Source organism: Lampetra fluviatilis, chromosome 13 (assembly GCF_964198595.1).
Source record: "Lampetra fluviatilis chromosome 13, kcLamFluv1.1, whole genome shotgun sequence".
Classification (NCBI taxonomy): domain Eukaryota; kingdom Metazoa; phylum Chordata; class Hyperoartia; order Petromyzontiformes; family Petromyzontidae; genus Lampetra; species Lampetra fluviatilis.
The window spans coordinates 7,947,224-7,960,682 of NC_136287.1; the positions used below are offsets into that span (position 1 = coordinate 7,947,224).

Here is a 13,459-nt window from a genome sequence, read left to right on the forward strand (position 1 = left end):
ATACGTCGCGTGAGTGTTGGTCACAGACGAGGCATTGCTCATAATGGAATATTGTTATTTGAATGTCGTGGTTGTGGAAGCTCAATTCCCATTTCTAGATGTGAAGCTTTCGTGACTGCAAGGATTCATATTCTTAGGTTTTTTCGGTAAAGTTACGTAGGTAAAAAATTAAAATTAATAAAAGTAAAATAAAAATAACAGCACGGTTCCACCTGAAGACGGAAGCTTGTGTTGCCTTCGAAACGTCGTGATTTTTATTTTATTTTTTATTTTACTTTTATTCATTTTAATTTTTTACCTACGTGACTTTACCTCAATTCCCATTTCACTCATTTCGCACAAAGTGCTTGCCACAAATGAACCAGAATACCTTGCTGATCTCGTCAGGGAGCATAGATCATCACGTGAACTCCGATCATCCTCACAGCGGCTTTTGGCTAGCCATCGAACAAAGATGGTTACTGCATCGCGCGCTTTCAGATGGACTTCTGCGGCCGTCTGGAACGCTCTTCCTTCCGATATTAGGAAGCCACTGGAGCTACGCACTTTTAAACTTACCTCTGCACCAACGCGCACTGAGCAGCACCAGTCCTGGTTACAATTGTATTCCACTCGGTGTGGCTTGAACACCAACTCCAAATAAACAAATTGATAGAGAGACAAAGGCACTCACAGCACCCTGGTAGATGTCAATCTCGCGGTCGGTGAAGTACGGCATCTGCTTAAAGGGGTTCACTGAGATCAGCACCGGCCCAATGTATGTCTGCAGCAGTATATGAAAGTTAAAGGTTTCTGCATGTTTTGCATACTCATCATCACCATCACTAAATATACCACGCCTCTCATGCAGTACATCTCGTGGTGCCCTGCGTCAGAGATCACCCTGTGGCAGGGAACACCCGGTGAAGGATCATACAGCCTTACTATGTACTTTCCCATTTAAAGTAATTTGCAAGTAATGTATACAATTTTCCAAATGTTGGCCATGGCGCCGTCACGTAACGGCCAACTTATCTGTTGTTGTGAATAATGCCACGGGATCTTTCAAACCGCAGTAGTAACCAGGGCGGGCCGATGGGCTCGAACTGTGAAACTCCGCGAACAAGCGGTGAATGGGCTACCACTGGACCATGTCACCGCTCCATAACAACAATCGGGTATTTGGGTATTGTGCCGTCGTGCACTAAGGCCGGGAGTTGGCTAAGAAGCACGCCAACGTCTTACGCCACCATTCCTTTCCCGCTTCCCTCGAAACAGCTGATAGAGAACTCGCTGTCAAGCTAGCCACTCCAAACAGTGCATTTATTTCACTTACACAAGGAAGTGTCGTGTCCAGTGTTTTAATTATATTCATAAAAAGTGACTTCATCTGCAGTGAGAGATGTAGTAGTGACGTGATTAAGGGCCGGCCGCATAGCATCACGGAGGCTGGGACTGCTGAACACCCAGCCCTCCCTCAGTAGTAAACAAAGATTGGAGGTTAGAACTCGAGCCAAATTGCATAATTGACAAAGACAGACGATGACTAATTCTGTTTAGCGTTTAGGATTTCGTTCAAGATCGGCTGTGTTACATCCCTCCTTGAGTTTTTGTGTGCCCCCTTTAAACAAGGGCACACTTCAGAGTCATCATCAACATCATGGCCATGATCATCGTCATCACGGTCATTATTTCTCATCAGAATCAGAAAGGGTTTTATTCGCCATGAAAGTTCGCACAGACAAGGAATTTACTTTGGCAGGAAGGTGCATACATTCAACATATAGGAATCTTAAATCTTAAATAAGTGGTGTACAAGTCTAAGTATACTAAAGGTACAAAGTCTAACTAATACTAAGGGAAATAATAAAAAAATAAAAAGCAATAAATAATTATTGTATTATTTCCCTTCTACGTGACTTTACCGAAAGAACCAAGAATATGAATCCCTGCAGTCACGAAAGCTTTAAATCAAGATTTAACTCTAAGGAGCTAAAGTATGTAAAAATGTTGAATAAAATAGAATATAAAATATAAAATAGCTATAATATACAATTTAAAAATACAAATAGGGTAACAGTGTCATCTTCGTCATCATTGCCATTACCAAAACCGCCCTCATCATCATCATCAGCCACACTGCAGGGGGCTGCCAGTGACACTCTGTGCCAGTGCGTAAAGCTGGCCGTTTGGCAGGATACGAAAATCCAGTCGTCCATCAGGCGCTTCTTGAGGTTTTCCACGATGGCGTCTTCCGTGACCTTGGAGATCAGCACCATGTCGTCCACGCCGCTGTGCTTCACATTGCCACTCGTCCAGTGGTAGTGCTCCTTGCTCCCCTGCGGTGGATGAGACATGCGCGCGTCTGTGAGCGCGGTGCTGGGCGACTTTTGATCGGCCACACTTCGTTGTGATTTGTGACCAGGTCGCTTCTGAAAAAAAAGCTAATGCCTCAGTGGGCCTTACCGAGTACTATATATAAAAAAATTATAGCTTTACTCTTTGGTTCTTTCGGTAAAGTCACGTAGAAAGAAAATAAATCAAATAATAATAGAAAACGACGTTTCGATTGCAACACAAGCAACCATCATCAGGTAAGAATGAATGAGAAAACAAACAAAGTGAACGTGACTTGACCGAAAGAACCAAGAAGATGAATCCCGGCAGTTACGAAAGCTTTACATCGAAACATAGTGAACTTAGAAATATAATGCAATACAGCACAGAGAGTCGGCTAATACAACAGTCAACACCCTACCTGGTTGATTACGTTCTTCGAAAGATTGCTAAATTTGAGAAAGAGACAAAACACAGACATGGAGACACATAGGCAGACACACAATCAGAGAGAGAGACACACAGAGAGACACAGAGAGTGAGACACACTTAGACAAACATTTTTTAAGTGATTTGTTTATCTTGCCTGTAATTTGCGATCCTAATGTGTTTTTGTATTATTTGCTGTTGTAACGTTCTGACCTGCCCCTACTGTACATCTATGAAAAATAACTTGAGAGCGTATCGGATTCCTCCAGTAGAAATACATATTCTGATTCTTATTCTTTGGAACCCATGGCCTATACGGGGCCCGGGGAAGTTGTGCTCAGAGTAAACTCAGTACGAAGCAGAGCCAGAGAGTTATACACACAGAGATAGAGACTCAAACACAGAGAGAGAGAGAGAGACACACACGCAGACATAGAGACAGACACACGGAGATAGCTAAAGAGAGCAGGGTTGTGCAGTTTCCACTCGGAAGCTGCACGTGGCGCTCAGTTGGTCCTGGTGAAGTGGAGGTCTCAATCGCAGCTGACATTTGACTACAGTGTGCTGACCCCCAGCAGAGGAAAACACAACTCACAAAACAACTCTCATCTTGTTGATTCATACCTCGCTGTTCAACGTAAGTGTAGAGCTTTGTTCATGAGAAAATACCACTTTAACATTGTGGCTAAATATTCTTGGTTCTTTCGGTAAAGTCACGTAGAAGGAAAATAATAAAATAAGAAAACTAAAAAATTCTCACGACGTTTCGTGCGAATTTTATTGTTTTCTTTTTTATTATTTTATTCTATCCCTTCTACGTGACTTTGCCGAAAGAACCAAGAAAATGAATCCCTGCAGTCACGAAAGCTTTAAATGTAAATTGTGGTTAAATATAAGAATGTCATCGCAGGGACATCTCTGGGGCGCCAAAATGACGCACCGTCTCTCGTCTCATGAGCAAAGCTTCAGTCTCGTGTGGAATAGTCCCAAGACACACAGCCTTGGTGTGTTTTTGTTTCTCTTTGGGTTGTTTCTTTATTAAAGACAACGGCATAACCACAGGTCACTTTTGGCCATTGCTACTCAGGTTGCCAACAATGAGGTACATGGGATCAAGAATATTAATAAAAATACCAGAAGTCCAGTGAACTACACGTGCATGCACTGCATTGAGTGGTGTTGTATTACGAAACTGACAAAAATCGGGACTTGTAATGCCTTGGGAAGACTTATAGATGTTCCTGGACAGCTCCCTTAATAACAAGAAAAACGACAATCCAGGGAAAAACCCAGGCCAGGTGGGGCAGCCTTAATTCCCACGCGTATCTTAAGGCATTCCAGATGGGGTGCGTGATCGAAGAGGGTAAAGTGTGAAGCCATTGCGGAAGTTTTGCGGATGCCCCCGTCAGGTGTGCAAAATGTGAGCGAATTGTGGGCACGTTTAATCACCCTGCTTCTAAGACTTTTAAGAGTCACAGCCACTGCACCCCGTCGTGGGAAAATGTTAAAAATTAACCCGTAAAAACAAAGTTTTTCACTATAAATCCTTTATATGCGACGTTTCGGCCACAACGCAAGCAGCCGTCCTCAGGTGGAGAGCAGGTCTGTCGAGTAGACAGAATCTGAATGGGACTCTGTCTACTCGACAGACCTGCTCTCCACCTGAGGACGGCTGCTTGCGTTGTGGCCGGAGACGTCGTGAGAATTATTTTATTATGTTTTATTTTTTATTATTTTATTATTTCCATTCTACGTGACTTTACCGAAAGAACCAAGAAGATGAATCCCTGCAGTCACGAAAGCTTCAAATCGAAATTTTACATTTCTGAAATTATACTGCAAATCGCTCACTTGGAATATACAAAAACAGCAATAATCGCCTGTTACTTCAAAAACCTGGCAGGAACATCGTGAAAAAGAGTCGTGTCTCAGTGGGCTTTACTGGATAGACAAGTGTAATAAATTAACGTTTCCACCTTCACAGCACAACGCGCTCTACTGAACTTTGTTCGAGAAAGATAATGTTGATGCTATCCTGCGTTGTACCGTATCAAAGTGCAAGTAACTGCAGGTCACCATTGCTTGCAGCCCCTGCCGTATGCTAGGCATAACAACTCTTTCTCACAAGCTGTGTCTGTGTTGGACCTGCAGGTGTATGGCGTTGTCACTCCAGATTATAGGTTTAATCAGGAGTTCGATGGTCAAGATTTACGTTTAATGGTATGAAAAACGACCCGTAATTTTCCCAAATGCGTAATTGACATGATACAATGAGCAAATTAACAAAATAAACAAAGATCCCCTGTATAGCCTTAACAGACTCCGGGGAAAGTGCTGTTTGTGAGCACCTATTAAGGCCAGCACGGTACACGAGGGGGTGGGTGGCCAGCACCACGCCCGATCGCCTTTTTCTCCCCAGGGGTGATGTTTACACATCTCACCAGGTACTCATTTGAGGCTGAGTCGACCTAGGGGAGGCCCAGGACCGGTTAAGATAATCGTCACTGGTGTTGACCGTGAGTGGGAATTGAACTTGGGCTGTTGGGTTCGAAACGCAGTACGTTACCCGCTTCACCACCGCTCCCCACATTTGCACACTCGCACACACAAATACAACGCACATACTAATGGGATATTCACTACTACATAGATAAACATAAAATACATGACAATGGTCACACAAGACTAGTATTCATGAATTATGATCATCTTCCTTGACTTCCACGATTTGCAGTCTGCAGATTAATTGTACTTTTAACGTAACATATCACCTTTTTTTTTTTTAAAGGGAATGACTTTAATAGTAACATCATGCAATATTGTGCCAACAAAACATAATAATCTACAGGAAATGCCAGATTGACTTGCAAATGCAACACATTTCACAAGACCTCTTGCAGAAGTACCTCTAATGTGTGGTTTCTAAGCCCAAAACACAAATACGGTGCGATTATACACACTGACATACACCGTATTGATTACAAATACATTATTTGGTGATGTGTTGGCAGTGGTGTGCAAGCACATATAAAAATAAAAACTCTACAGATTCGTCAATAACACTGCTTTAATAGGAAAAATATATAATCAGTGGCGTTCCTACCAATGGCCCATCCTCATGGCACAATGGCCATGTGCTAACACGTTCCTGCGGAGGGAGCTGGTAGGAACGTTGGGTTGCTCGGTCAATGGCCAGGGTCAACGGCGGCGTGGTGTATTCCGCAAATATGCCCGACTGTGAGGGCGGGCACAAGCCGGCGTGAGTAGGTTGAACGTTGAGTTTTATAAGGGCACCACGGGGTGAACAGCCCCTCCCCACCCATTTTTACTCCTCCCACCCCCACCCAGCCCCTCCCCACCCTCCCCTCCCCTCCCCACCCAGCCCCTCCCCACCCTCCCCTCCCCACCCAGCCCCTCCCTGCACGACGGACGGACGGACACAATAATCCCCTGTGGGCTGGTGTACCCAGGAGGTTCTTACCAGTATAAAGCGCCATTGCCCGAAATATTACCTATTGTATATGAATACCAGGGCATGAGAACTGAGTTTACTTACAGTAGACAATTTGTATATTTATTTTTATTAATTGTGTACATGTATATAACAGTTGCTTTATGGAAAGAATGTTTTCTCGCGCTTCCTGGTGCGGTGTTCGTGAAACGTAGACGTGGTCGCACTCTGTTTTTTCCCATCAACGTTACGTTGACAACAACCGACCAAAGTGTTGGCTACACCTCCTCCACGTTGCATGCACAGGGACCTCACAGTGGCGCAGCGGTGGCGAGATGTTAACTCCCTCGCTTGGTATGCAGGAGGTCGTTGGTTCGATCCCGACCCTGATGCCTGTATATTTGGATTTTGCGTGTCTCTCTCCCCGTGGTCATGTGGATTTTTCTCCGATTCCTCCGGTTTTTCCCTGCACATTTCGAGTATTTGGCTGCAATACATTTACACACGATAAGGCACTTCGTTGAGCTATCATTTGTGGCCAGGTCGCTTCTGATAACGAGCTATATAGCTCAGTGGGCCTTACCTGTAAAATAAAATTGTAAATAGTTTAATTGGGAGGTGACAGGGTCTCGTGCGAGCACATTTCCTGCTAGTTTCAGAGGTTCATGGTTCGAATCCAGCGGTCGCCCAGGTGATTACTGATGGTGGAATCAGCGGAATAAATATGCACCGTCTGCTTCAGAGCGGACATTAAAGATCCCTTGACATCCTTGATAAGTATACCATTGTGTGCTGGCGTCAGGATCGAAATTTGCCAAATTTGAAAATTATCCACAAATTATGAAATTGGGATAAAGTCAAGCAATCGTTGTTCCCTGCCTGTAGACTAATTCCTGTTTGCAGACCCAGGTGCCGAGTCATCTTGTGCCTTCAGAGACAGCCCTTTCAAATGTTTGAGATGTGAGGCATAGTGCTCTAAAATGCCCCGGTGTACAGGGCAGTAAAAATAAACCATAATTGTAAATAATTCAAAACACCAGTTCAATTCACACTAATGTGATGAGTGATTTTTATTTAATTTTAGAGGTACATGAGACCGTGTCAGCAAGAAAAGGATGATGCAGGAGATTTCGGGAGAGGAAAATGTACGTGCAGGAATGAGGACAACTCAAGAGAAAGCAGCAGGGCTGAAGACGGTGCGTGCGGATTTTGTAGTGGAGTGAATTTGTACGAAATTTTAGGGACTTTTAATCATTTTGGACACTGTCATGGTGTATTGGGTCAGCACACTGGACACGCATTCCAGAAATCGCTCATTTAATCTCCGGGCATGGCAGTTGAAAAACAATGGGGCAAGTTTACCCATAAGTATTAATGGGTACACAACAGATAAATACTTCCTGATCATTCCTAACATGAGTGGCAAGTGATAGCTGAATTTGTCCCGTTGCCATCACTGCAGTATGCTCAATCAAGCCCCATCCCTCACTAAACACCTTTCATGGAGATTGCTTGACATTGCTTGGACATGCTCGTCAGTACAGGTGAGTGATTCCGAGTAAATTCGCTCCCTACCGAGCCTGATTTTTGAGACGACTTCAGCTCACTCACATTCAAGTTGTGGGACGCAGACCAAGCCCTCCCTGCACGTGCACAGTGTTGACAAACACTGCCATGAAGTGTCTCCCCCCCCCCATCGTCCCTGTTCTCAGCCACCCGCAAGCATGTCCTATGCGCCCGGATGCAGCCACCCAGATGTGCGGATGAGTCACACGGGCACGTATTCCTTGTCCGTACGCACACAGGATGTGCGACGAAGGGGCATTTCACCGCAGCGCTTTACGACACGCTCCACAAGGGGGAAGTGATACGACGCTTATTACGATACCCGTCCTACTGCAAACGTTGTGGAGAAGAGCCAGTACCCGAAATGTTGGCGTGATAAATGTATGCGCAGTAATTATGAAAAATAAAAATTCGTTTTACTCTTCCTGGCAACAAAACAGGTGTTAAGATGTTCAAACACCAAATAGATAACCCTTTTCAAGGGATCAGCTACATTAACCACACTTACGTGTGGCAAAACATGAACACATAGATGCTCTGATAATATGTGCATTGTCTTTTAAACGTATTGACCTACATCAGAGACAAGCCTACTTTGTGACCTTGTCTCACCAGTGTCAGACCAGAGAACGCTAAAAGGCGAACAGTACAAAGACAATGCACGTATCAGAGCACTTATAGCTCGGGTCGAGCAGTTATATCTATGGAACCTTTTTGTCCAGTGACCGCCTTTGTTTGATGGCGAGCGAAAGTTTCATCGTCACGTGGGAAAGTGTCACTCCTTTCTGTTGCGTTAAGGACACAAGTTCACTCGAATTATTTTTCAAAAGTCCCGTGATCAAAACATCTCCTTCACAGCCGTATTAGTCAATCTGAGGTTTCCGAAAGGATTCTTTGTCTCACGCCGTGATGCTCATCACAGAGGCCTGATAGAAGAGAGAGAAAAAACAAACCTGCGAACATCTTCACCGCTGCAACCTTGCATGGAAATACAAAAGCTGCAGTGTGGAGGGCACTTAAAATTGCGGTAGGGAGTACTGTAAGTGCATGCACGCACAGTAGACGTGGCAGTATTTGTCAAAACATGTCTACGCACAGCCCTTATTATTTTACCATGCTTGTTTTTTTCCCCAGGAAAGCCTCATCAGGTCTGATGACTTGTTCTGGAGGGTCCTGTCAAGTTTTCACAGGAGGGGGTGACGATCGCTACGTATAATCCCAATTCAGTAATTTTCACGGAAAAAAATGTGCCAAATATAGACCATGACGCCAGCGCACAATGGCCTATTCTTGCGAATGACATCACGGGGTCTTTCACGTCTGGTATGTATTATTTTATGGTTAATACACCCGCAGTATTAATCAGGGTGGCTTCTGGATGCTACCTCTGCAACGAGTGGCGAATACGCCATCACTAAGCCATGTCACCACACCATGTCCTGCTTAGCTTCAGTGCTTCATTTCAGCCGGAACAGTCCGGAACGCTGTTCTGAAATATATTTTGCCAAATCACACCCATCTTGCCTTATTTTGTCCGAAACCTCTCATAGGATTTTTTAAATATAGGGTGCGGTGATACAGGATTATCTTGGATGAATGCACATTGAACGTGAGTGGTAGTGCCTTACACCAATACTCCCTATTATAAGCCAGCTTAACAACGTTCAGGAAAATAGAGTGAGAAATTAAACACCTGCTTAGCTTGCAGCTTTCAAAGCCATTTGCACTCTTGGAACATATCTAATTAACTGTGTGTGTTTATAATGCGTATAAATCAATGTATTCGACAATTTACCAGCCAGTGTTATGTGCTTAATGCCAAAGGAAAGAACACGCCTGAGAGTACATGCAGCACGGAGATGAAGCGATGAAATCAGCTCGTGTACAGGAGCGAGAAGGATTGTTGCATCACCAGACCAGGACAGATGGCGACAACTTGGAGAGGCCTTCAACAAGCAGTTAATAGATATTGGCAGATGATGATACTCTTTGTAAACATTATACGATACATGATGATACAATTATCAGAATCACATTGTATGTAATTCCTCGTCACATTGTTTTATACCGATATGTGTATATATTGAATCTGTGCGATGCTTAATTCCTGAATCTGGACTATAATTACACTCAAGAATGATTTGTGGTGTGAAATGGCCTATTTCGTTATGGAGCTTTTAATGCATACAATTTCTTGGTGGAGATTTAAACCAGGATCAAAAGGGTATGCCGAAGGAAAACTAAATGTTTCTTAGAAAATATATCACCTGGATAATGCCTTGAGATCTAACAGCTCGATTGCAAGGGTGTCAAGTGACAAGACAGCAAACGCATAATGACGCGTATTAAAACATTTAAACATCTACAACTTATACCATCGACATTTATTCAATGTCAGATACAGGAAAGCCAAGGCAGTATACATTAAGATTACACCACACTGGCAAACGCATTTATAAGAAAAGTCACCAACATTTTCACACCAGGTATTGGTTCAGTTTGGGAAACCTGGTCACCTCTCCCCTTCAAAGGGTTGCATTTGAAGTAGAAAAAACCCCAATCATTATATGTTTGGTTCGATTATAAACCGTAGACTTGGCACAATAAAACAGTCAACATCTTGATAGGACACATGCTTTCCTGTTGGGTTTTTTGTGATTTTTTCCTTTATATGTTTTCACCACTAGAGTACCGTCAAACGTGTTCTTTAGACATGTCTCATTCACAGCCAAAATGGATGCACACATCACTCACAGTAAACAAGTGGAGTTGCCTAGGGCTGCTGGGATCTCAACGCAGATGGCACTGATCCTGGGACTGAGTCACAGTGGTCAATCTCAAGACTTAGCAGTGACAGGGATGACACTCCAGCCCCGATCATAATCATTATCGGGAGCGTTGTAATCTAACATCATTCATGCCAAATATATGTCACAGCGCTGCATATTACGCAACACGAGGAAGTGCATATGCACTTTAAGATGTTTTCATACAATTAATGATCATTTGTACATTCTTGCTGGAGGTTCAACACTCGTGGTGGAATTATACATTGTAATAGCATGCTCTGTGCCATCCTCAGGGCAACCACTGCTATTATTACATTAACAAAAATTATGACCCTTTTTAAAACCATGCCGCATAAAAATAAAATAAATCACACACACTGTGAACTCAAAACTTGTTATTAATTATAAAAGCAAAGATTGCCATTTATTTGCACGAACAAAATAATTTGATATAATATAGTTATCTCAACAGTGAGTTAGTTCCATATAATGCTACCACTTCTCATCAACGAGTGCTGCAAAAGTCTATAATTGTGGCTGTCACAACAATTCCCTATTTTATATTCTTGTCACCAGCTGTGGTCCTAGTCGTGGGGGGTACTCTCACTGTGTTTAACACACGTTGTTCTGAACCTGGAGACCTGAGTTTTTATTTCCGGCCATGGCTAATATCGAAATATCCAAACCGGTCCTGCCCTCTCCCCTCATTTCCCCAACCTGCATGGACCAGCGTGATAACGTCAACTCAAATAAATCCTCACGACCACCATAGCTTTGGGAGGACCTCATCCAGCAGTGGATGGGGGGGGGCAGTAGAACTCATGCGTGGGCCACCATAACAATAACATCGCTACGAAGAGTGAACTTGGGTGGGCTAGAGGGACATTTGGTGACACAGGGCTCACACCAGCCGGCCCAGAATTAAAGTGACACTTATGGTGATTTTTCATAATAAATGTTTTTTGGTTCGATCGCGTTATTTATAAATGTGTCGCAACCCTCCAACACCCGACATGGCCAATCAGTAAAAAATGTGTCACGTTGACAAAAGACAAAACGTTCACTACTTCAGCCCACCGGTGTGTTGAAGAGTGGATCCACAACATTTGCAATTTGAGCACGACGTTTCGCTCGAAATTACATCCAGCATCTTCGGGCGTTTTGTCTTTTGTCAACGTGACACATTTTTTACTGATTGGCCGTGTCGGATGGTGGAGGGTTGCGATCTAACCCAAAAACCTTTATTATAAATAATACTGGTCGAGAAATCCGACCTGTTAAACTGACTTATGGTGACATCTACACACAATAAACACAATTGTCCATGCAATTATAGCCATACAAATATATAGCAGCCAGCTGCCAATTGAAAATACCAGCAAGAGATGCTTGTGGAAAAACATTATTGACAAGCTCAGACAAAAGATGAGGTCTTCGTTAAAATAGAAAGAGAGCAAAAATGGTGGAAGACCACTGTGCAGAACAAGTTAACAGAGACCAATAATGAAAGCACGGGCTCACCATTGCAGCTGTATCTCATAATCCGAAGCTCAGCCTCTCAACTCTGATCCCCCACGTTCAAATAATCTAAGGTCGGTGTCCGCAACATGCGGCGTTGGGTTGAGGGCTTTTATCAAGAACCTCGACGAAAGGCGAGCAATGCTACTCAACTGTAATGATATTGACAACCAAACCTCAGCCTTGACAAGGAACTAGTGGCAGGTACTGTACTCTTCCTCTGTAAATAGGGAACCCTGCAGGGAAGTCACGCCATTGGCTCTCGACTGCTGGACCACTACGCACCCACGCATTGCGGTGTTGTCCCTGCTCAATTCATTAATTACAGGCACGCTCGTTCTGGTCCACCGACTACGCTTTGCAGTGCTCACTAACAACGGTTGGATACGTACGGTGCGAAAGAAGTTCAGAACACATAAAACAATGACTCTGCATCAAGCTGTCCCAATGCACTGCAGGTGTTTTGACGGGGAGGCAACCGCACTGTTAGGATCGACACTGGTGTTAGTCCATGTCCTCGAATAAGATATTTCACCTGTTGATAACACCCGTAGTGATGGACAGCAGTTTGTTAAAACATTGCAACGCAGTACCGATAACGCAAGTGTTTAAAAGAACGGTCACAATTCAATGTAGTTAGCCACGACGTCCCACGTTTAAATTTCGATTTAAAGCTTTCGTGACTGCAGGGATTCATATTCTTGGTTCTTTCGGTAAAGTCACGTAGAAGGGAAATAATAAAATAATAAAAAATAAAACTATAAAATTCTCACGACGTTTCGATTGCGAAAACCACTTAAGAAGTGGTTTTCACACCTGATGATGATTGTTTGTGTTGCAATCGTAACGTCGTGAGAATTTAATAGTTTTATTTTATTTTATTATTTCCCTACTACGTGACTTTACCGAAAGAACCAAGAATATGTTCCACGTTTACTTTGTTTAACCAGACGAGAGCTCAAGAGACCAGAGTGAGTCTCATTTGCAATAGTCACCTGGGTCATCAAAATGTTCAAAAGCAAAACCAAGCACACAAACTGGACATCTTGGGTAGCAACAGCCTCTGCTTTGGACAATCGTATTTTGTCACCTCTGATGTCAATGTAATCACAGGGGTACGCCCGTCATGCCTTCAATTGACCTCTGTTGCACACACTCTGGCACTGAAAGCAATGTTCGTTGTATGATAAACTGATACAGTATTTTTGTATTTCTCTAAGTGCACAACCAACATTTTTGTTTGCGCAGTCATTGGTGACCTGGCTGAGACCCAACAACTCACAGAGTACTTGAGAACCTGCTTTAATTACAGGCGGCCATCTGGATTTTAACCCAAGGATCTTCAAGGTGCCAAGCTCAATGCCTCTGATCTTTGACCTCTAAAGCCAGC

At 43.5% G+C, this 13,459-nt stretch overlaps 1 protein-coding gene across 1 annotated transcript in view; it reads right to left on the bottom strand.

The window, feature by feature from the left end:
- The window catches only part of LOC144935327 (unconventional myosin-Ie-like), a 42,395-nt gene extending 30,164 nt beyond the window's left edge, over nucleotides 1-12,231 (bottom strand). Inside the window, exons 1-3 of the mRNA XM_078861889.1 lie at nucleotides 12,073-12,231; nucleotides 2,181-2,318; nucleotides 674-763 (exon numbers count right to left, since the gene is read on the bottom strand). Of these exons, the coding sequence (XP_078718015.1) occupies nucleotides 674-763; nucleotides 2,181-2,318; nucleotides 12,073-12,075 (231 nt within the window). The 5' untranslated portion in view covers nucleotides 12,076-12,231. The remainder of the gene's footprint in view (nucleotides 1-673; nucleotides 764-2,180; nucleotides 2,319-12,072) is intronic.
- Between the last annotated feature and the right edge of the window lie 1,228 nt (nucleotides 12,232-13,459).